Genomic DNA, 25,490 nt, shown 5'->3' on the forward strand with positions numbered 1-25,490 from the left:
TATGACTGGCCCTCTGTTATGCTAGTATGCTATCAGAAGTGTAAATAATGATGCTATTTATAATAGTACAGTACACCCTCTCTATAACGAACCCCTGGGGATCCAAGCCATTTATTCGTTATAGCCACGGGTGCGTTATAGTGAAAGAGCCCTGCCACCGGGGTCAGCGTCTGACATCTCAAGCCCTGTGGCGGCGGCAGGAGCATAGAGCTTGTCTGGCCCCAGAGCCACGGTAGGGGCAGAGAGTTTATCCTAAGATCCTTGACTTTAATGGGGCTACATTAACGTTCACCATTTGAGGATCTGACCCATTATTCTAATTTTATATGTGAGGAAATCGAGACACAGAATCCTTTTGACAGTATGGTTTATTTTGTTTGGGGAACTGGTATAAACTGTTCCAGTAAAGGAACCATCCACTAGGAGGGTTTGCCAGTATAGCTCTACCAGTGTTCTTTCTAATGCAGACAAGGCCAAAGTCCAACTGATTTCAACGAGAATTAGGCTTCTCTGTGTCTAAGGTCAGATTTTGAAAAGTATTTAGACACCTAAATATGCTTTAACGTGTGGCCCAAAGTCATTTTTGAAAATTGGAGTTGGGACCCTTAGTCACTTGGACACATTTTTATCCTCTGGGCCTGAATGTTTCCTCTTTTACAGAACTGCTTTACAGGAAATCCTCCTTTTAGAACTTTCTTGCCTACTCTATTGGAAATACATACAAAGTTGTAATGAGGGCAAGGAGAGCTTTACCCATTTCTGTCAGCCATTTGGCAACAGCTCCATAAATCTCATCTAATATAAGGATCACAACCAGGTTAATGATGACAGAGGTTGCAGTCACAGTCACACGAACGTTCGACCTGGTTGACTCATTTTTGCTGATGGACAAGGCAGCTGCTGTAATAATTCGGTACACGGTCACACCAAAAACTGCTGAAAATGTCACGGTAATCTGCAAAGAAATGTATGGAAATATCAGTGCACATATCTGACTAGAGCTTACAAAGAAATGTTTAATTATATCTCAAAATTGTTGCCCGAATTGGTGTTGAGTGACTAGAAACTAGAGTAACACAAGAACAAGAGGATGTACAATGACACTAAGTGGTGGAAAATTCAACTCCTATAAAAGGAAATACTTTTCTCCACACAGCAGGTGATTACACTCTGGAACCCGCTGCTGTAAGAAGTCACTGAGGTCAGAGCCCTAACTAAGCATTTTAGCACCTGCGGTGAGCAAGGATATTTGCACTCCCTGGAGGTGATGAGTGGGGAGGCATGCAGGGTCACATGCCCACCAGATTTCTGTCTTCCATTTAACATAGAGGGTTTCAAACTGTGGGGCACTAGGGGGATGCATCCCCACAGTTTGGAAATTGTCACCTCCTGCCAAGAGCCAGAAGATCAGAAGCTGGCAGAAGCCACCTGGCCCACTCGGGCCCCTGGCTCTCCATGCTGTGGAAACCAGGGCACTGGCTGGCTACCCAGAAGCCCTCCTTGCCCTGTTCCCCAAGCCAGCTGCCTCTGCATGGCTGGGCACTCCCCAGGCAGGGCAGGCAGCCCAGCTCCGGCCAGCGACGCCCCCTGGAGTTGGCCCTTGCCCATGGAGCCTGGCTGCCATGAGATGCTCCACAAGGTGCTCCCTGCATTATTCATCCCCCCTTGGGCATCTGTGTCTCAGCAGCCTGGTCACACCCCGCTCATTGCTTAGGGACCTGCCATTGCAGCTGGGTCACTCTCCCCATACTCCCTGCATACAGAGCAGAACCCTTTGCTCCCCTTGGCTGCCCTGCCCCAGTCCTGTGGCTGCCGGGCTTGCAGTTGAACTGCCTGAGCTCTGAGCTTGGCCACACGAGCCTGGTGCCCACCCAGGCCTTGGGGGTGGGCAGCTGCTGCTGGCAGGGCAGACTCACTCCCACCAGCTCCAGAAACTGACGGCGTGAGAATGGAGCAACTGCTAGGGTTACCACAATTCAAATTCCCAAATAGAGGCCACTGCCAGGAAGAGGGGGAGCTGGAGGGGAGGTGGAGGGACTGGAAAGAGGGACCTGCTGTGGGGGGTACCCACTGGAGATGGGGAGAAGTATCACTCCCTGTCTGTCACAGCGGAGGGGTGGCTGGCACAGGCCCGGCCGCAGCACCAGCCATAGGTCAGAGCCTCCCTGTGGCCTTCTCCCCATCCCCACAGCTGGGCATGGGCGCTATTTCAGATTGGGGCGGGGGCAACTTTAACTGTGATTCCAGGGACTACTAAGCACCTGAAAATGCTAGGATTTTTGCAGATAATAACTTAGAAATTAGCTGACAGGAGCACTGTATCTAATTCCTATATAAAGAAAGAAAAATATATACAAACTCCAATTAAAGCCATATTTTAAATGTTTATGTAAATTTTGAACAATCAGGAGATATTATAGCAAAATATTCTGAATCTGTAACTTTGAGGTGGAGTCAGAACTGTTCGGCTATGTCCTGCCATTAAACCATTAAGACCCTCTTTCAGCTCAGTTGGTGGTGGTGAGGAGCCTGTAGTTTGGGAATAGGAGGAGTCCGTTTCAATCCCCATGGCCAAGATAAATATGAGGTCCTCAGACGGTGAGCGGGTGTAACCCATATGAAGAGAGGGTGCTGCAGTCACTGGGAGACTTGTTGCTCTCGGTGGAGAATTCTGGATTTGGGAATGACAGTTCCCAAGATCCCATCTCAGACAAGCCTGAGCAAAGATGGTGGAAGTTACAGGGTGGAAGCATTTGGAGATTTCTTACACTGATGTCAAATATAAGATCTGAACAGCTGGTTCTGAGGCAAGCTTTGTCTATCTAGGCAAGTGTGTAATGAACAGGCTGGTGTGTATGTGCCCATGTAACTCTCATGGTTCCCCTGGCTGTCATGGGCCCTACCCTGCTAACAGATAACAGAGATTCTCCGTTAGCTCAGGCATCAGGGCCCTGTCCTTTGGCGCAGGCGACAGGGGTTCTGCCCCAACCGGAGCTGTGAAGCTCTCTAAGGCTGTTGTGTGCAACACAGTGGTACCCGGCGGTTCTAACGGGCTGTGGAACTGTCACAACAGAGCAGTATCTCCCTGAATTACTCCTTCGCCCACTGTTCAGTGCAGTGATAAGGTTGTTACAGAATAGAAGAGGGTCAAATAAAAGCTGGCTACTGTAATTTGAAATCCATGTGTGAGTGACAGGGGCCATCATTGCAGTTGTGAAAAATTTTTGTCTCCAGGTCCCTCAGCTGGAATTCCAGCCTGCGACTCCCCAGCTCCATGGAGCTGAGCGCACATGAGTGCCCGGGGGTGCTCGCCTCCATGGGGGGCTCTAGCAGGCCATTCCTCCTTGCCACCGCCATGCAGTTGCATCAGGGTCAAAGGTTTGTCAACAGCCGAGGGACAGAGTTCAGCCCTGTGTGCAGCAAAGGCCCCAGGATGGCACTGACCCTGTGAATGGCCTGAGCAGTGCCCCTGAGCAGTGCCCTGTGGGGGTGTGTCAGTGCGATGTTCAGTCAGGCCTCCCAAGAGCCATGGCTGTGCAACTCAGCACGCTGGTTCCTCAACAGAGAAACCCTGACCAAGGTTGAGTCTGTTTAAATTCCAAACACCCTCTAGTGGGTACAACTGGCGATTAGCAACTTTAATGAGAGCTTTAACTGCAGATGCCCTCTCTCCCCCAGCGCTGGGAAGGGCCAGGCCCCAGGCTGGCAACGCTGGACTCAGCCCTGCACACAGGTTAGGGAGTGTGAGCAGAGCCAGTAGCGCATGGCCAGGCAGCGGGTCTGGGGAAGGCAAACAGCTCCATCCTGAGCTAATCGCAGACAAAGTTCCTCATGGCACAGATCCGAACAGCACCTAGCACATTTTATATATGCTCCATCACACGGTCCTACTTGTGCACCCCTTATCCTCATAGTGCCTATGCTAACGCTTGTGTACCCCTTCTCTCCTAACCCTGCACTCCCCTCCTGCGCCCCCTTCTCCCCTAACCCCTGCACTCCTTCATGGTCCTAGCCCCCTGTACCCCCTCCCCATTCAGCACCCTCCACGTATTTAATGCAGCTGGTCTCCGACCTCCAGCGCCTGGATGGAACCAGCCATGCAGCCCTTCCTCCTTCTGCCCTTCCTACCAGCCAGAACTCACATTCCTGCCCACCTGCTGTTGCGGTCCTAGTGCCAGGGAAAGCCTTCTCAAGCTGGGGTCGCTGGACCTATGATCCTGTGGGGTGGGAGGACACTGAGCACCCTGGGCTCCAGCTGACTCTGCAGGACCCAATCTTTGAGGGGTGGAATGTGGAAGTACTGATGCTGCTGGACCCAATCCTGTGCCGCCCCACTTTTGTGCCCCCTGGTTCTGCCTGCCCCTTTCACCTCACCCTAGTTACAGCTCTGACTAAGGCCAAGAACTTCACAAGACTGAAACTGAGATTGGACATTTATATGGATATCAAGAATACTCAGAGTTATAATTAATGACAAGAAAAATTGGAAAGGGATATTCATCCTTGTACTTCAGGGCTTAAGCCAGTCTCTAACTAATAGAGAAAAGGATGACACCCATGTGGGGCAGGTTTCACCACATCTGCCTGTTGCAGGGTTTGTAAGCATTCCTCTGAAACATCTGCTACTGCCTATGGTCAGAGACAGGAAACTAGCACTCTGATCATGCAGTGAGTAATGTATGTTGGATTGCTGTGCCTACACAGAGCTGCATCAATGTCAATGGAACTGCTCGCTGCAACAACCCACCCATATGCTTCCCACAGGAGGATTGGAACCTAATGGTGTAAAACCTTTTCTGTTCTACAAACTTTTGCCATAGATGGAAACATTTTGCTGTGTCTGAATATGCATGAATCTTTTGATACTGATTAAGGCAGAGTCATTCAGGGTTCATTGTAAATTTTTGTCCCAGAAGTCAAAGGGTGTTCTGTGGTCTCTGAGCAGTTGACCTTTGCCCATGAAATCAGGCAAATCACCCATGCCACTTAAGGTCAACTTCCCAACAGAAGAATTTGTATTTCATGGGGTTGTGTTATTCCAGTTTCAAAACACAAAATGAAATAACAATTTTTAAAGATAAAATTTCACACAGAAACACAGTCTTTGGCTAAACAGGGAGTCACAGCAGGAAGTGGAGAGAGGGTGGGTGTTTCTGTTTTGTTTTTGCCTTTAGCAAAAATTCCAAAGTAAATTCATTATTGTTGGTAAGGCATCTTGAGATCTTCTGATGAAAGAGATTATATAAGTGCAAAGGATTAGATTGTTATAATTATTATTTGGCTGGCCTGGGGCCTAGGTTCACAGTACAGGCCTAATGAAGTTTAGCACTTCAGTCTGCTGACTATTTTTAATGTAATCTTTTCATAATTAATAAAGGCCAAAATCATTTTTTTAAAAGGGGTCAGGATCAGCATCAACAGAATTAATCCCACACATCACCCTCCACTCGCAGGAAGAACCACAATTTTCAAGGAGCTACAGTTAAATTCATGGGTGGTGGTGCAGCCCATGAATTTTTGCCCTACGGAACGGCCCTACGTCCCCAGGGAGGGCAGGGGGTCTCCATGCACTGCCCCCGCCCTGAGTGCTGAATCCGCAACTCCTGTTCACTGGGAACTGCAGCCAATGGGAGCTGCGGGGGCGGTACCTGTGGGCAGCCGCATGCAGAGACCCCCTGGGCCCCCCATCAAGGAGCTGCCGCCAGAGGGGTGTGCCGGTCGCTTTTGGGAGCCGCCCGAGGTAAGCGCCGACCCCCCCGTAACCCCCTCCTGTACCCCAACACTGTGCCCCAGACTAGAGCCTGCACCCAAACTCCTTCCCAGAGCCAAATCCACACCCCCTCTTGCATTCAAACTCCCTCTGAGAGCCTGCACCCTGTACCCCCTCCTGCACCAAAACTCCCTTCCATTGCCTGCACCCCGTATCCCCTCCCGCACCCAAACTCCTTCCCAGAGTCCAACTCCTCACCCCCTCCCACACCCAAACTCCTTCCCAGAGCCTGAACCCCGTACACCCTCCTACACTGAAACTCCCTTCCAGAGCCCACACCCCACATCTCCCCCGCACCCAAACTCCCTCCCAGAGCCAGACCCCTCACCTCCTCCCACACCCAAACTCCCTCCCAGAGCCCACACCCACTGCTGAAAGTGAGTGAGGGTGGGGGAGAGTGAGCAACAGAGGGAAGGGGGCGGAGCCTTGGAGAAGGGGCAGGATAGGGGCACGGCCACAGGGAAGGGGCGGGATATGAGGCGGGGCAAAGGTCTTTGGCTTTTTGCAATTAGACAGTTGGCAGCCCTACCAGGCAGGCATGTGGAAGCCCTGGCCATGCCGGAAGAGCACGCCCAGCAGTGCAGCTGGCAGCTCGCTGGGCACCAGCCAATGCAGGCGCAGCATCGCCCAAATGTCAGGCTTGTGTATGCGTGAGGGGCCCCATTGACTGTTCTGCCCTGGGGCCCGGAATTGCTATCGGTGGGCCTGCTTCTACCTCACCTGTCCATGTAGGTGCCCATTGTGATACCAATCACCACAAATATGTGAGCACCTCCCGAGTAATAAGAGCCAAAAATCACAATTAGAGCTGGCCAGTTGTCTAATTTTTCTGTTTACTTTCTCCAGAGGCAGTTGGGGATTTTTTTTTTTTTTTTTACTTTTAGTAAATTATTTCCTTCTTCACTCCCTCTTCTCCTACTACTCCTTTACTCTCTCTTTTTTCTCCTCCTCTGTTTTCCTTCGATATTTTAGTGTATTGAATGGAACACTAAGCCAATGAGTTTCCAGTTGCTGAGACAGCCCTGTCTCCTGCTGTCACGAGCTTCACCCTTAAGGATGACATAGCTTCATAGCACCTGTGGGACACAGTTGACAGAGAAGGTCTTCTAGTGAAGAGAGAAGTGTTCTCTGAAGTATCTACAGCCACTTCCATGGAATGCCTTGAAGATTAATCCAGAGACCTTAAATCTGATCTCATGGTTTCTAGGGACCCTGTGTAGAGTACAGTGGGTGCTGAAGGTGAGGTACTCTCACGATTTTGGTATGATTTTTTACCTTTCACATGGAAACATCATGAGAGGTGCCAGCTCATGAATTTTCTCCTGTTTAAAATGCCCCCATCTCCCGTTACTGCCAATGGGGCTGAAGCCAACAAGATGGCTGCTCTTTCTCTATCTTCACGTGGAAATGAGGCTGCCCTGAAAAAAGCGGGCTGCCACTTCTTTCTAGGACACTGAAGCCCTGTGCACTGGCAAGACGGCTGCCATTCTATGGTTCATGGGCTGGACAGGGCACACAGACTGTAGGGAGCAGCAGAGACACTGTGAAAGGAGGGTGGGGAGAATGAGGCAGATTTAGGGGGTGCAGGGAGATGCGGGAGGGCATGAGGAAGCTGAGGGGGGAGAAGGATGTGGGGAGCCGGCAGGAGGGAGCCTGAGGGGAACAGAGGAAACTGATGAGGTGGGAGATGGAGGGGCTTGAGTGGCAGTTATGGGCCAGATTCTGATACCTTTACTCAAGCTGGGTAGCACTTTACTCCACAAATAGCTCCCCAGACTTCAATGAGACAATTCCCAGAGTAAGGGTAGACTACTGAGTACGTGTAAACGTATGAGAATCTAGCCTTAAAGGAAGAACAGGCTGAAGCCCTGTGCTGTGACACTAGTTGATTTTCTTCTCCTGTATGTGTCAAATCCACTGTAGGAAAGTGGAGAGGGTTGCTGATAGTGAGAACAGCAGCAGAGACGAATCAGGGACTATAAAGGAGGGTCGTGGTGATGCTGATGTGTAGCCCCATCCTGCTCCCTTGAGGCAACTGCACAGATTTTCATGGTTAATGCAGAAATCTTTGCTGTGATGTGTACTTTGTAGAACACCACTTCAGAAGGAAATTTTCAATAGCTTAAGCCTGGTGATATCCTGTTCCCAGTAAGCATACAAACTGCCCTTTGACTGCACAGCAAGAGGTCTTCATGCAGAACAGTGGTTGTGTATACAGATTTTAATACACTTAGAAATGTATCTCATCATGATTATAATTATTACTGATGTAAAATAAGACTGGTGCAGAGTCTAATTGGGTGTGAAAGTAAAAACTGATTTTTGTAAAACCTACATTTAAAAAAAGCCCCCAAATAATATACTTGGTTAAGTAAAGGAAGAGAGAGCAAGAGCTCAATAGAGAAAAAAGTGGTAGAATGCTTCTGCTTGAAAGGTCTTCATATTTAAGAAGTGCACAGAATAGAAAATAAAGAGCAAGGTTCTACCAAGAGGAAATTGTCAGAAGCCTTAAGAAATATCAGGGAAAGTATGCAGTGTGAGGGTAGGTGGGGGGAGGTCAGGCAAAGCATCTGACATCATCATTCTACAACAATATAGACATTTGAAGGAAAAATTCCTATGGGTTTGTGCCTGCCAGATAGTGTAGGCCTGGAAAAGGTGGTGGTAGAAATTCCACAATCACTTCTGCAGCACTGGAAAATGCGGCTTATGTGCGTGCTTGCATGCCTGAGACTCTAGCCCACTGTATCTAAATAGTGATCATGCTTCTAAAAAAAAAGTATTTAGTTTTTGTGTGGGTAGTGATAAAGGAGGTGGACTGGCCAAAATTAGTTACACGAGTGCAATCTCATATGCACCAGAACAACTGCAGAAACTGAACGCAGAATTTGGCCCAGTGTCCCCAATCACTGTTTAACTAATCTAGTAGGAAAAGGACTGTGTTCAGTAAAGCCCAGATTGTAATCTGCACATGGCAGATGGGATCTGGCTGGCTCTCATACAGCAGAATTTTTTCAACAGTTGCCCTGTATATGTTCATTGCTTAATGATATTCACAATATTCTAGAAAAAACTCTCTGGGCCAGCTCCACCGAAATCAATGACGCTTTGCTGGTTTGCAACAGCTGAGAATCTGGTGCTTTACATTTTACCTTTATAAATCTGTCTAGGATATTACACGAAGTGTGGGAGACAACATTTAGGCCCTGATTCAAGAAAATGATCACAATCTTAACTTTAAGAACATGCTTAAATGAGATTGTAACATAAGGTTAAAATTAAGTGCATGTTTAAGTAGCCATCCTAAAGAGGATGCTCTGCTAAACCAGGGCCTTATTCTGTAGCTACACTGAGAAATATTACAGCATTGCTACTAGTAATGTTGTAGTTACATTTGAGAAAGTTAGTCAGTTCTAATTCTTTTTTTTTTTTTTTTTTTACTTTTTCACTCAATTTTTTTTTTGTCTTTGAGCTGAAATTTCTCTTGTTGGGTTGGTTAATTCCTGAATTAAAAACAGCATATGTTGACATTTACATGATCCCAACTTGGATATAAGTCAAGAGCTTGACAGGTTAACAAACAGATACTTTTTAGTTATTTGTTCGGAATGGAACATATTGTGTCATTACTTTTTAAGCAGAAGTCCACACTGAAATCAGTCAGTTCTGTCTCAAAAATGATGGCCTGCTGTAGCCTAGGAAGCTCTTAGCCATTTAAAATTATACAGATGATATACATATACCCACAATGTGAAAGTGAACACAAAATTGCTGTGCATGTGGCAGAAGCATACTCAATTAAAATTCTGAATGAATAATTCTGGGGAAGTTTTTGTAGTATTTGCACCATTCAAGTCCATTAAAATGTTATACCCATATTAGTATTTTACATTAATTTCCTTGAGTAAATTCTGTGGGTCAGATGCACAGCTGGTAATAAACTGGCATATTTCCATTGCTGATTTACACCAGCTGAGGGTCAGGCTATGTGATTTCATTGTTTATATGTAGTTAGAGAGACCACGCATGGTTTTCAGCCTATGGTGTCATTGACCATTGGCAGGTCTATTGGCCAGACTTTCCTAATACTATTTTATCAAGCCTCGCAGCTCAACGCTAATGTATTTTGTTGTCTATAGGAAAGTTCCTAAGGTATAAAAAAGGAAAGGTCATTTCCATCTTTGAGAGCATTAATTCAGCTTTAAGGAGGATGTTGTTCACAGATCTTGACAGCCCAGAGGAATGTGAAAGAAAAAACAAATAAAATTACCATAAATAAAATGGATGCAACGTTCACTAGATAGCCAGGCATACGGTCTCTCCAGGTTAACTTCTCCTTTTCATCCTGTTGCAAAACACAAAGGTCAAGACAATCGATAGAGAACTGGTGAATTTTAGAACTGGGGGGAAAAAAAAGGAAAAAGCTCAATTAAAAATATTATTGATTTTCCCTTCTGCCCATTTATATTTTTGAATTTGAAAATTTAAACGTAATTTTAAAATTCAGAAATGTTCAACCATCTCTGAAATTGGTAGAAAAATGGGAAGAGGGGAAGGGAGAATTTCTCTAAAATTTTGTTGCCTATCCCCCCTGAATTTCAAAATTTGAAATTTCATTGAAAATCTGAAATGTGAAAAATTTCAACTGGCTTCTACTGAATTTCAAAGTCTTAATAGAAAAACTTAAAGTTAACCCTAAACAATTGTAGAAGTAAGTACTTTCATTAAAAAAACAAAAAAACTCAAACAAACCCCACAACCCTGCTTCTTGCAAGAGCGCAGAAGAGTGATGTTTTAGGTGAGAAACCATAATAAGATAGAATGTTTATCATCAGTTACTTCAGATGTCTCCTGTAAGGTTTGCTTCATCCACTGTGGCTGTTATACAACTGAACCCTCTCAGTGTTAAAATAACCATCTGACTATTCACAATCACACTGTAAAGTATTCAGAAGCATCTTCTACTTTCTATTTATGACACATTTGTTTACATCTTGTGTTGCTATATGCTCTTCATATTGTTCCAGAACCTCAGCTGGAGTAAATCTCTTCGCTCCATTGACTTCAACAGAGCTTTGCTGATTTATACCAGCTGGGGATTTGGCCCATTATTCCCAGTTGGAAGATTAAACATTTTTAGGTGAAATTCTGGCTCCATTGAAGTCAATGGGAATTTTGCTGTATTCCAGGCATCCCAGACTCTCTTATGGCATCTGGTTCAAAGATCAGAGAAATAATGAAGGCAAGCCCTATTTATAGAGGGCTCAGATGACTTTTCGACTGGGTGCAAAAGGTAGCTCCCTCCACCTGATACCTATCAGTGAAAAATAATGGAGCATTACTGCCCTCAAATAAACCCAATTCCCTGCTCTTAAAATGAAAAATAAAATGTTTTCATATGAAAAGAATTTTTAAAATTGATTTACATGAAACATGTTATTTCCACCCCTCAAAAATGGTTATTAAAAAAATAAGATCACAATGGTTAAGTTAAAGCAAAAATATGCAATTGAATTAACTGTGAATTCAAAATCAGCTGCTGTTCTCATTAGTCTTAACATCTGTGCTACACAATGGGGCCAGATTCTGTCCTTTTTATGCTGGTATAAATCGAGAGTAACTCCATTAAAGTCAAGAGCTTATATGGAGATTTATATGAAGGTAAATGAGATCAGAATCTGATTCAAAGGGCTCAAATAAGCTTTTTTTTTTCTTTAGGCACTACTATCCTGAGAAGAATACTGTCCTGACAAGAAATTACTTGGAGGCATTATGCACTTCAAAGGCAAAAGCACCTCCTGAGATGGTAAGGAAAGCGTGGAATTTGCAGTACTTCCACAATAGGTGTAAGCATCACCTTTCTGGTGGTGCCTGCTTGGGTGCAGGAATGGGAAGAGGCATCATCCTGTGCCCACCCTGGTTAGAAGTGTCCCACCAGTGCTTTTAACACTGCAGGAGCGTACACACACACCCCTTCACTGCTCGAGCAGTCAAATTAAGGGTGTCTCCTGCACGAGTGTGCTGAGAGGGCAGGACCATAGCAAACCCAAGGAGAAGCAGGCCCAAAGTATAGAGAACAAACATCTGAGTCCACCTTTTAGCCAGAAGGCAACTTTAAAAAGTGTTTCTCGGAAAGCACAGACGCATTTCATTTTGTTTTGGCATTTACCATTCAGCAGTTATCCAGGACATAAAAAGTTCTGCGCTACTACACTTTGAAAAGGCATGAAGGATACCACATCAAACTATTTCACAAGGGGAAAAACACTAAGGAAGCAAACCAGCAGAATGAGTTAATACTAGCCAAAACAGTCAAGGGAAATAAGAATCATAGAATATCTGGGTTGGAAGGGACCCCTCAGGAGGTCATCTAGTCCAACCCCCTGCTCAAAGCAGGACCAATCCCCAATTTTTGCCCCAGATCCCTAAATGGCCCCCTGAAGGATTGAACTCACAACCCTGGGTTTAGCGGGCCAATGCTCAAACCACTGAGCTATCCCTCCCCCTCAAAGAAAAGCTTAAGGAAAGCATAAGGAAAGCTTTTACAACAATATCAAGGAAAAGAGAAAAGGAGTACTTGTGGCACCTTAGAGACTAATCAATTTATTTGAGCATGAGCTTTCGTGAGCTACAGCTCACTTCATCGGAGAGAAAACTCACTCATATAGGAGGCAGTGAATGAAAATTCAAAAATGGCTAAGACACAACTTCTTTTCTAAATCTGTTAAACAAAATGACTTTTGGACAATTAGAATGCAATATGACACAGCTCAAACATTAATAAATCAGGAGTAGCATCCCCCCCACCCCAAGATTGGATTAAAAATCATGAGATTTCAAAAATATAAAAAAGTTGGGGCTCTTTTTATTTGCTGTTTGGTTCACATTTTCAAGCTTCTTCTGCTCAACCATGAGGTCAAGAGATTTTATTTTATTTTACAATGAAAGCTGAAATTCTCAAATAAATCAGTTGAGTTCAGGAATCAAGAAAAACAAGACAATAAAATCTCGAGAAATGGTGACACTGAGAAAGTGAGGAAGACCTTTAAACATACTTATTGATAAAGAGCAGGTAAGGGCATGTATAGGAAAACTGAATATATCCAAAACATCTGTTTTTCAAAAGTGGCTAGTGATTTTGGGTGGATCAATTTTTTGGGTTTCTAACCGGACACCTTTTTAAGGGTCTCAATTACCAGAACATGTTAAGCACCTTCAAAAATCAAGTGTGTCTCAAGGTGGGTATCCAAGAAGTGGAAGCACCCAAAGTCAGTAGTCATATTTGAAATTTTGGACTTGTAAACCCTTATTTTGACATTTAAATAAATGACTTCTTTTACTAACGCAATATACCCCAGCAGCTCACAGTGACCTCAATGAGAATTGCTGGGTGCTCAGTACTTTTCAAAATCCAGGCCACTTATTTAAGTGCTGAAATATGGATTTAGAAGCATAACCAATTCTAAAAACCTTGGCCATTGGCAAAAACAATTAAAATGAAATCTCGGCTGCACCTCAGAGATATCACCTCACTGAACAGGGAGAAAATAGTCCCTCTCTACATATCCCTCATCTGACTACACCTGGAACATTGTGTTCAGTTCTGCACACCATGCTAGCAATAAGATATTGCCAAACTGGAAAGAGTTCAGAGAAATGCAAGAAATATGACTAGGGAGCCGGAGGGACTGATTTATGAGGAAAGATTAAAATAGTCAGATATGGATGCCTTCTCTAAGTGATGTCTAAGAGAGAAGGATATGATAAGCCCTATAAACACTTGAAAGGTGTAAACACCAATAAAAGAGAGAATCTATTTAAGACAGTATAAGGGAATAGGATTAATGGGATGAAATTAGAAAAAGGAAAATTTAACCTGAAAAATCAAGAAAAACGTCTTGACAGTGAGATCTTTTAGGCTGTAAAACAGACTTTCAGGGGAAGCGGTGGAAGCCTCACTGCTTAAACGATTTAAAGCTAATCTCAACTGACACCAATCTTTCTCTAGATTCCAATATTCTAGGATTTCATCCCCTTCCTACATTAAAAAGAAATCGGTATTGTCTCCTACTCTTAAAATCCACTTCATGCTCCTCTGTGTGAGCTGGGGCTCCTGGTTGCTGGATGTGTGGCTTCTAGAGGGCAGAAAGGTCAAGAATCTGCAGGATTAGCTAGTAATACCCAGAAATCTTGGCCATCTGAGTAACGGTACAGACTCTGTGCCTCTTTCAGCTCTCCAGCACCAACTTCATGACTTGCACAATTGCCATTATGCCACTGGATGCTTCTTCGTGTGACACCCTGTCAATGGGGATGTCAATGTCAGCACCTGCGGAAGTTACTGCTTCTCTGGGCAGCAGCAGTTGATACGCCTGTGGCCAGCATAACTGCCATAGTATATTCCCCAACAATTCACAATCTTGTCTGCATTGCCCCAATTCCTCATGTACAATACATTGTGGGGGCAGGATACCGTCTAGTCACCTTTCTCCTCTGTGTGCCTCGTCCCCTCTACTTTGCATGGATTTACCATGATTTTGCTCCTCTCTACAGCATGCAATGAAGGGGAGCTTTGGGCTCATATCTGCACCTATGAGAAGCAAGAATGTATTTTGTAAAGATACTACTGAATTATTAAACAAAGGAGACAGTTTATAAAGCACATTCCATTAAAGAAAATCGGTATCACAAATTTTATCAATATATTGTGATAGACAGTAGAACGTTAATACTTCTTACAGCACTTGCAAGTTATTATTATCTTCTCTGAGCAAAATCTGTGAGTTCAGTTGCTATTTTATAATACGCTTGATTTTATTCTCTGGCAATAGTGCCATCTAGCCATTAAAAGACTGTACTGTAAAGTACCAGTGTGATAGACATGGCAATTTCCTGCAATAATTTTGGGAGTTCTTACTGTATTAAGTGTATGTATCATTGTATTTAATTCCCCGGAGGAGGGTGAACACAGCCCTCCAGAAACCAAGAACGGGCGGGGGAGGAAGTGATTAGGCAAATTCACTCAGGTTTGAACCCGAGAGGTACCTGCAAAGGACCACATACACTGGTTTAAACTGTATTCTCCGGAGACCAACAGACAAAGAAATGGCTTTTGGATAAATAGCCTGAGGTTAAACTGACTCAGGGCCTTCTTTCTGATATAGCAAATGGACAGAACTTTTTGTCCAAGGGGGTGCAGGGTGAGGCAGTGTTGGGAAGGGTTGGAAAGACTGACATCGACCAGAACTCCACAAAAGGAGCTGGAGTGACCTCTGGTAAGCTTATTATCATGAGGGTAGGTTCTTTTATTGTTTTGAATATGTTTTCTCTGTAATGCTTTCACCTTAAGAATAAGTGTGCTTGCTTATATAGAGCTGTATGGTATGTTAGAACTCCTTTAAAGTGTAAGCAAAGCACAGACGCTGGCCTGGTTAGGCAGCTTTGCTTGGGGGGAATAACACAGTGTAGGCAGGGAATTGTGCAGCCTGGAAAAAACATGGTTAGGAGGGAAAAAGACATGGGTCTCCACCCAAAAGAGGTGACGGCTGAGGAGCTAGAAGACTAGAGTGGATGCCCTCGAGGGACAGAGGGGTAATACAGGTGCAGTTGTCCTGAATTATGACAATCATAAGGACCTTTTCTATGATCAAAATGATATAGTAGTCTTTGATTTCACTCTCAAAGTATGGAATGTAGAGATTTCTACCATGTTATGGCATATACTGTACAGAAGCCTGTATCCTCCTGTGATGGGGTGGACTAGGCCCAAAGGCCCCCTGCTGTAGGCCTCAGGGTTCTGTCACTCCCATGTCAGGAAAGGAACAGCGGAGAGAACCTCCAAGCAGGCTGGAGTGCCTGCAGGGGAAGCAGCCAATCAGGGCCCAGGAGGGCCATATAAAAGGAGCTGCAGAGCAGAGCAGTAGTCCATTGTCGCTTGGAGCAGGAGAAGAAAGGACCGCATACCTGGCTGCCTGGAAGAGCAACAAGGCCACAGATGGTTTACCAGCAGGGACCAGGGAAGCATTGAGGGAGCTCCTGGCGGGTTGCTGGGACTGAGCCTGGGGAGGTCTGCAGGAAGATAGTGTCTCCAGGGAGGATGCCCTGGGGATACAGCCCCATACCAGGACTGGACTACTTAAAGACTAAAGCCCAGGGAGGGCTAGAAAGAGACACCATGGGAGGGCTACTGAGATAGGTCCTGGTGGACCATATACCCTATAAGGGTTTTGTGCTCATGCAGAGAGTGTGACTTGGCTGGAGCACTGTGTCACTGACAAACCCATCTGAGAACCCCCAAAAGGGGTCACCAGAACTAACGAACATAGACACGCCAGAGAAGGGGGCACTCATGAGAGGTGGGTGCCAAACCCGTTACACTGCCATGATCAGTGATGCGCTCTATGCTGCCTGTGTTTCAGATGTTGTTCAGCTCAAAAGTATTTCATTATATTATTTATTTCTATTTATCCACAAGAGAACACCTCTACGAAGTGCTAACTGCCAGCCATGACAATTCAGCTTGCACATGGAGTAAAATGACACACTTTCTCTCTTGTGCATCTTCACTTATAACTAAAAACCCACAGTTCAGATTCTTCATGCAGATGCACCTGTGGAATCCAATTGACTTCAGTGGACTTTCACAGTGATACTTGACGAAAACTTAGCAAATGCTGCACAGGGAAGAACAGAGTCCAGCTCCCTCTCTCTTGGCTCCCCTCGCTCCTGCCAACCTGACAGCAGCAGAAAACAATAAAATTTTACTTCTGTTGCCAAGTCAATATGATTTACTCTGAATGAATCCACAGGGCAGAGCTGTTGAGTATGAAAGTGCCATTTTTATATTATCACTTGCCAGAGTGGAAACATACCTTAAATTCTGCAGAAATTATGTTTGGTTTCAAAACGAGCATCTGCAAATAAGAGTTCTGGTTACAAATAGTGTCCTCCTCCCATGTCTAAAAGACACAAAACATTCCAATCTGTGTGGCAGCTTATTGGGAAAAGGCACAACTCACTCCCCAGGAAATAGCTGGTGGCGGAGGCGGTGTTCTAGGAAAGGGACACAGCCGGGAGCAGTTTGAAGGCGGGAGGAGGTATGGCCGAGGCAGACCTACATTCCAGCAGTTCTGGAACCCTGCAGTGGTCATTGCATCAGGAGCACAATTTAGGGCACCTCTGAGGACTGCTCTAACCCCCACTCCCCGAATAAGGGAGGCACAGGCTGCTGCCTCTGTGACCCTGAGCTTGTGCCTGTGCTGGTTTGAATTTAGCCCTAGAAGTTCAAATTCTGTCCTCCAACAAAACATGAGTTAGCTTTTCCACTGAGAGCATTTCCAAGAAAAAGCCACAGGCCCTGCTCTGCACAACTGAGCAGGAGTAACAGGGTTTCAAGGGCAAAAGTATCACTTCTAGGCTGACCAGTGCTTGGTTTCAGGTTTAAACACAGTAACTAAACCAGCAAGATTTGGATGGGGGCTGTGGAATTGCAAACCTTGTGATTAATGATTTTGCTCTCTCTAAACAGGCCCAAACGTAACTGCAGGAAGCCCTCCTAAGGTGGTTTGCAATGGGTTACAAACTTTTCTGTCAGAACCATTTTACTTATGCTGAAATTTTGAAATGGTCTAAGTTGGAACTAACCCAATGCTCCCATACTCAAACTTCACTGTGAACCCATCGGTCACAGTAGTTAACCTCTACATTGCCTATGGATAGGTCTCTCTGATGCTCTGAATGTGTGAGTCTGTTGCCCACCGCAGGGATAAAGAAACTCTTGCTTTCAGAAACATCAGTTAAAAGCAGTTCTAAGATGCTACTAGAATAGACACCTTACAAATTATATGCAATAGTCAGAAAACAGTAAACTATGAGAAGTGACTGTAGACATGGAACTCCTGTGATACACTAATACACTCCTCAGCACTAATATCACAGTAGATTTTTAAGGCCAGAAGGGACTATTGTGATCATCTACTCCAGGGGTCAGCAACCTTCAGCACGTGGCCCATCAGAGTAATCCGCTGGTGGGCTGCGAGACATTTTGTTCATGTTGACTGTCCGCAGGCACAGCCCCCCGCAGCTCCCAGTGGCTGCAGTTCGCTGTTCCTGGCCAATGTGAGCTGCAGGAAGTGGCGGTCAGCATGTCCCTGTGGTCCGCACCACATCCCGCAGCTCCCATTGGTCGGGAAAGGCGAACTGCGGCTGCTGGGACCTGCGGGGGGCCGTGCCTGCGGACGGTCAATGTAAACAAGCTGTCTCATGGCCCACCAGCAGATTACCCTGATGGGCCATGTGCCAAAGGTTGCCGACCCCTGATCTACTCTGATCTTCTGCATAACGCATGCCACAGGACTTCCCTGAATTAATTCCTGCTTCAAGTCCAATACCTCCGATTGCACTAGAGAATATCTTTTAGAAAAAAACACCAAATCTTGATTTTAAAATCTCCAATAGTGGAGAATCCACCACAGCTCTTGGTAAGCTGTTCCAATGGTAAATTACCATACTGCTAAAATGTCACACCTTATTTCTAGATTGAATGTTTAGAGTTTCAACTTCCAGCCACCGGCTCAGTCTGCTAGATCAGTGGTTCTCAAACTTTAGCAACCTGAGGACCCCCATTTTGATTTAAAATTTTTCATGGACCCCCAAGCCAGCTTCTAATTTTTCCCAGGGGTGCTCAACCCCTGCTCAGCCCCAGGCCCCGCCGCCACTCCACCCCTTCTCCCAAGACCCCACACCACCTCTTCCCATCCCTGCTCCACACCTGCCCATCCTCTTCCCCACCTCTTTCTGCCCCCTCCCCCGAGCATGCCCCATCCCTACTCCTCCCCCTCCCTCTCAGTGCCTCCTGTATGCTGCTGAGCAGCTGTTCTGTGGTGTGCAGGAGGCACTAGGAGGGAGGAGAAGGAGTTGATCAGCAGGGCTGGTGGCCCCGGACATGACTCACGGAGCCCCTGGAGCCAGACATGACTTGCGGAGCCCCTGGAGTACCCTTGTGGAACCGCAGGGGTCCGCGGTGCCCAGGTTGAGAACTGCTGTGTTAGATTGAAGAGCCCTCTGTTATCTAATTTCTGTTCCCCATGTGGAGGTACTTATAGATTAATCAAATCACCTCTTAACCTTCTCTTTAATAAGCAAAATAGATTGAGCTGCTTGAGTCTATTACTATAAAAGCATGTTCTTCACTCTAACCATAGTAGTGGCTCTTTGAAGCCTCTCCAATTTTGTTAGGTGAAGGATGCCCACCACATGCATGCAGGATAGGCACACCTTGATAAATAGCAGTACTGATTGCTAGTATTGCAGCAACAGAGGAGAAGCACAGCACACCTATGTGAAGCAAGCCTGGGTACGTCTATGCTGCAATAAAAAAAAAAAAAACTATGGCACTGAGTCTCAGAGCCCTGGTTAATTGACTTGGCTCAAGATTCTCAGGCTGCGGTACTAAAAATTGCAGTGTAGACATTCAGGCTTGGGCTGGAGTCTGGCCTCTGAGGCCCTGTTCCTTCACAGCGTTTCAGATCCCAGACTCCAGCCCAACCCCCAATGTCTAAACTGCAACTTTTAGCCCTGCAACCCAAGCCTCGTGAGTCTAAGTTAGTGGACCCAGGCCAGCCGCAGTCATCCCATGCATCTTTTGTTGCAGTGTCGACATGCTCCCTGATATTCTATCCAGAGCACACTTCATGGGGATGCTTCTCACTAAGCAACATAGTCACATCCACCCCATTTTAATAAGGTGTTGAGCACTGCTACTTTCTACAGGTGCTTGAAACTGGAGTAAGCTGCACCATGGAAAACTGTGACTATTATTGTTTTGCCTAAAGTCTAGGGTTTTTTTTTTTTTTACCAGAGCAGTAACAGTGGTGGCTGGCTACCAATGATGAAAATTCCCAGGAAGCACAAGGCCTCAGAATCCCATGATTACGCCCCACAGTCATCCAATCACTCTACATTCTCAGATACCCTTTGTTTTAAGGCATTTTAGGCAAGTATTGCAAACAACTCTACTCTCAGTTTTTAATATCAAAAGGTTTCACCACTCCTGTTCTTGTACTTCACCTTTTAAAGATAAATTTAGTTAATCCAACTCAATTTAATTATTCTGGAAATGACAAAGTTTCTAACTTCCGTCATATTTAACTCTTGCTTTAGCTTTGACTTATGTATGCACTTTTACCATCATGTGTGTAGGGCACTAAGCAAACATTATTGCATAAATAGCGTAAGAGTAAAGTGTCTGGTCTTCAAAATGCAACATAAAATCAGCTTCTTGATATCTGTATATGGATTGGGTGCAACTTGCAGCTATGTTTTTATTCTGACAGTAGTTTAATGTATGGCTTGTATGCATTATTTATATAGACCAGAAGCAGTTCAGAACATTACCAGAAACCCACTATTTAAGGAAACAATAGGGTTACATCTGCAGTCATAAATATGCATTAGGTTAATCAATGTTCTTTGAAGGTGATTAATAAATCATGAAGAGCCTGATCCTGAGATGGGCTAAGGGCCAGGTTTACAAAGGTATTTAGGCACCTAGTGGGATTTTCCAAGACATCTAAGCAGATATGGGGCCTAATCCTCCTGGCCATTGTGTTAAACCCACTAGACACCTATCTGCATCTTTAGGTTCTTGAATACCTTTGTCAGTCTGGTGCTGAGAACCAACAGTTCCCATTTAAGTCAATGCAAGTCAAGGTTGCTCAGCCCCTATCAACATCAGGCCATTTAGGAGATAACTGAATATATATTAAAAGCTTTTATATATGTTTTGTGGACATCACAGTGACTATTTATGCTGAGCATATAGCACAGCATAAAAACAATCCATTCATGAACAGAAAAACATGCAAAATGGAGGTAATGATACTTACCTCCTTTGTAAAGTGCTTTGAGATGAAAAGCTTTGCATAAGCGCAGCACATTGTTACCGCTACTATCATTATTATTCTAATATCTCAGAAAACTAGATGAAAATGCCACAAACTAAACTATATTAAAGGAACTTGAAAGCTGTTAAAGGAGATAACCATAAACCTGCTCTCTTTGTGTACGGATGGCCCCTTTCTACTGCTCTGGCAGCAGGAAGGTGATGCAAAGCATCAATTACACTTACTTTTCCAAAACTTTGCACTGCCTTAACGATGTAAAAGAATGAGACTAGGCACTGCAATTGGGCACACCTCTTCGCGGCCCTATAGGTATATTGCCCTCAGTGCCCACTCAGGATCTTTCAATTGATTACTCAGACCAGATTACTTCAGATAAATGCCACTACATGGAATCTAGGTTATTAACTCTTTTACAGAGTGAAAGCAACTTCTTTCGTCTCTTGATTTCATGCCCACTTTGGGTCCATATAGATGTGTTTTTTTCCACATTCAGGAGGCCCTAACTCTCCTCCTGGAACTGGTCTGTATTTCAGACAGTCACTTTCTCTCTCCTTAAGAGAAGACACACCCCCATCCCTCCTGGAGTTGGGTAATTCAGGCTATTACTAACTTTCTCCTTTAATCAAGAGTCCACAGCTCTCCTTCTGAGAGCTGGGTTGTAATTTAGGTCAGTTGTAGGGTCTCAGTCAGCTTCTCTGCCAACTGTCATTTCCCCTCAATTAGTTACTTCACCCGCAGGCTAAGTGGGTTCAGCAGGCACGACTTCTCCAACTGGCATCTCTGTTGCTTGAGGGAGGAGGCAGCATATATACTGATCTCTTTCCCAGAGCTCATCCCCATTGACTGGGAGAGGGGGGAGCCTTGTCCCACCCACTCTTCCATGCTTCTAGTTCCAAGCCCTGGAAGAATCAATAACCGGTTTCCCCCTAAACACTACTGATTTCCGGGACCAATTCCTCTCTCCCAGTCTCTATTTCCTCGGTCCTTGTGTTCCTAAGATCTCCCAAAATCTTAATAGGCCACACCGCATGACAGGAGGGGCTAACCCTTAAGTCCCACTACTCTTAAGGAAACAGACTACCCCATCACAAGGACCTTAATGTAACTGAGAATCAGGCCCTTAATATTTTATTACATGGTCAATTCTCTTCAGTTTGACACACGGTCATTCTCAAATAATACAATGAAATGTCATACAAAGTTCTTTAATCTGCCTTATATAAATATTTGCAGAATCTTGTAGAAATGGATACTACCATGCACATGGGAGAGACAGTCCCATTTGTGATACATTTACATTAATAGAACTACTCATGTACTTAAAGTTAAGCATGTGCTTAAGTACTTGCTCAATCACACCCTATATGATGCAGGCAGAGAGCAGATTGACTTTCAGATTCCAGGTTGAGTTTGTAAGGGTTGGCATTGGCAGACAGAAAAAAACATGTGCCAGTTATGCTCTCTCTGCTTTGTACTGTTCTGGCAACACAAAACAACCATAAATTTGGCTCAGTGGGGTTGGCAACTGCTTTGCATCCCTGGGGCAGCACAGAGCAACTGGAGCATACTAGTGAATTTAGTCCCATACTATCACTTATAAACCTAGAACATCTGATGGGAAAATTATTGATACAATAAATCTAAAGCCATTTAGAGAGTAACTTTTCAGACAAAACTGTGCTTTAATTAACATGGATCATTATCACTATCCTAATACTGACAGTGTGTTTTGAAACAGTTTTTCTCTGAAATTATTTTATGCATTGGGCTATTTTTCCTACCTGTGCTCTTCAGAAAGTTGTCAGATACATATTCACATGCCCAACTACCCGCAGAGCTTCTCTCAAGGACCTCAACCCTAGCTACATTACTTTAACTGTCAAATCCTTTGATTGTCTTCATCCCAGACACATAATAGTTTATCCAAAATTTATCTGTAAAATCACCCGTTCAGCCACTATTATACACTTGAATATAAGTAACTTTGGCCCAATGGAACTAAGCCAGTTGGCAAATTTACATTGCAATTTGTAATGCTCAAATTACCGTCCCTATGCTGAAGTCTCTTAGCAACATCTAATAGTCTGTTACCTACCTAAATTGCATGTATTATTCTCAGATAGGATCTTAATGTGCAGGGAATACGGAATTAAAGATTTTATACCAAACACAGTAGAGAGGGTCAGGTTTCCTGGTCTGGTCAAGTTATGTTTAGTCTACAGCTGTGGTTAAGGGGTGGGGCAAAAGGTGCAGCCTTTGCATTTCCCTGAACTTTGGCTGCCCCACTGCTAGGCTATTATCTTGACATATATTAAAGCAGGCTGAAGGATCTAGGATAAATCTTGGTCCCATTGAAGTCCATGGCAAAACTCCCATGGACTTCAGTTGAACCAGAATTCCATCTTTAGCCTTTAGAGGTTTACATTTAGGAACAGATTTAGGAACTACCATTCTGATCTGGTAGTGTTTTATACTTAGTTTACACAAGCGTAAATGACCACACAAAGGTGCAAGTGAAGAATCAGGCAAAAGGCTGATTTTAAAATGTATGGGTTTTTTGCTCACAATTTTTCCATGTGTTTTTGTTGTGTTGTGCCATTCAATTTGATTGTTTTTTAGCAATGGAAAGTGAAATTTACTAGCATCTACTTGAGCATGACCTACTTGTTTGATAACAATATAAACCACCTTACTGCTAGAACATGAAATGAAACAGAGAGGGGCAGTAGGAAACAAAAACAGAGGAGCAAAAGAGACAAGAAACAAAGCACAAAACTGTGGTGGGTAAGAGGGAGACACTTCATCAGAATGGGAGAACACAGAAGAGGAAGGAAGAGTCAATGCAGGAAAGATTACAATGCCATTCAAGCTGTTTGTAGCCCTGAGAACTCTGTAGTTCCTTGCCCCCTCTGATTTAAGGACTTAGAAATGTCAGAGCTAATATAAACTTTTATATTCCTAAAAAGGTAAATTTCTAGCCTTTTTCCTTGCAAAGTTAACCTTGAAAAACTAGTTTATGGTGTTGGAAAGTTGTCTATTCTAAAGCTTATTGGTTAATCACGGCACTCCTTAAACTGGCCAGGGCTGAAGTTTGAGATCCAAAAAATATGGTGAATGGTCACTTGATTTAGGGGGGAGAATCCCCCACAATTCATGGCAATGGGGGGGTGGCAGGAGAAAATGGAGGGGGAAAGGTAGTCCCAACTATGCTACATTAGACAACCACAGGCTTGCTCCCAGACAGCTTTTTGCAGCTAAGCTAGCATGGCTTCTGATCATGAGGTACACTTCAATTGTCTGAGAGGCTGTTTGGTCTGATGGACTAAACCCTGGCCTGGAAGTAGGGTTGCCAACTTTCTAATCACACAAAACTGAAAGCCTCTTCCCCGCCCCTTTCCCTCGAGGTCCCGCCCCCCACTCATTCCATCCCCCTCCCTGTCACTCGCTCTCCCCTACCCTCACTCACTTTCACTGGGCTGGAGCAGGGGTTTGGGGTGTGGGAGGAGGTGAGGGCTCTGGCTAGGGGTGCGGGCTCTGTGGTGGGGCTGGGAATTAGGGGTTTGGGGTGCAGGAGGGGGCGCTGGGTTGGGGCAGGAGGTTTAGGTGCGGGAGGGCATGTGTGGTGTGGGCTCCAGAAGGGAGTTTGCGTGTGGGAGGGAGTGCAGTGTGGGGCAGAGGTTTGGGTGTGAGAGAAGGTGCGGCTCTGGTAGGGGGATCAGGGCTGGGGCAGGGGGTGTGGGCTCTGGGAGGGAGTTAGGGTGTGGGAAGAGGTTCTGACCTAGAACAAGGGTTTGGGGTGCAGGAGAGGGTTCAGGGTGTGGGCTCCAGGTGGGCGGCGCTTACCTCAGGCAGCTTCCGGTCAGTAGCACAGTAGGGCTAAGGCAGGCTCCCTGCCTGCCCTAGCTACACGTGGCTCTCGGAAGTGGCCGGCATGTCTGGCTCCTAGGCGGAGGGGCCAGGGGGCTCTGCGCATTGCCAGCGCCGTGGGCACCGCCCCCGCAGCTCCCATTGGCTGTGGTTCCCAGCCAATGGGGGCTGTGGGGGCAGCGCTGGGGGGTGGGGGCAGCACGTGGAGCTTCCCTGGTCGCCCCTGTGCCTAGGGGCCACAGGGACATGCCTGCCACTTCCAGGAGCCACGCAGAGCTAGGGCAGGCAGGGAGCCTGCCTTAGCTCCGCTGCTCTGCTGACTAGACTTTTAATGGCCCAGTCAGCAGTGCTGACTGGATCCCCCAGGGTCTGTTTTCAACTGGGCATTCCGGTCAAAAACTGGATGCCTGGCAGCCCTATCTGGGAGCAAGGCATTCCTGAATTCTAATCCCAACGGCTTCCTAGTTTCCAAACAGGGAAAACAACACCTAACCCAGAGGGGTCTTATGTGGATGAATTAATATTTGTAAAGGGCTACATATATGCTACAATTATACATAATGCACACAAAACCCTCTAGGGAACTAGTTGCCAACAGACATCCCAGTTTATTTGGAGAATTTACTTTTGAATACATTTTTTTCCCAATACTGCCAATTGTGCATGGACCCCAGCACAAGTGAGCTGCACTGGGGAACGTGGATGGTGACCTGAAGACCCCATCTCTCCCATATAGTTTAAATGAGACCTTTCAGTTTGGTGGAGTGGCAACAAAATATACCACTTGACTCTCCCAAAAATCTGAAGGCAAGCTCTAGGCAGAGATATGGGAACAGAGCAGACAGAAGTCTGGTGAAGGGATAAATGTTTGTATCACCCCGTGTTGTGATAGCAATCAAGGTATCAAGTTGTAAAATGATTTTATCTAGTAGTGTACGGCAGGGATCAGT

General features: G+C 45.3%; 1 protein-coding gene across 1 annotated transcript in view; it reads right to left on the minus strand.

The window, feature by feature from the left end:
• ANO2 (anoctamin 2) overlaps positions 1-25,490 on the minus strand; it is a 284,158-nt gene that overhangs the window by 47,763 nt on the left and 210,905 nt on the right. Inside the window, exons 15-16 of the mRNA XM_073314959.1 lie at positions 10,041-10,115; positions 754-955 (exon numbers count right to left, since the gene is read on the minus strand). Coding sequence (XP_073171060.1) covers positions 754-955; positions 10,041-10,115 — 277 coding nt within the window. The remainder of the gene's footprint in view (positions 1-753; positions 956-10,040; positions 10,116-25,490) is intronic.

Source organism: Lepidochelys kempii, chromosome 1 (assembly GCF_965140285.1).
Source record: "Lepidochelys kempii isolate rLepKem1 chromosome 1, rLepKem1.hap1, whole genome shotgun sequence".
Classification (NCBI taxonomy): domain Eukaryota; kingdom Metazoa; phylum Chordata; order Testudines; family Cheloniidae; genus Lepidochelys; species Lepidochelys kempii.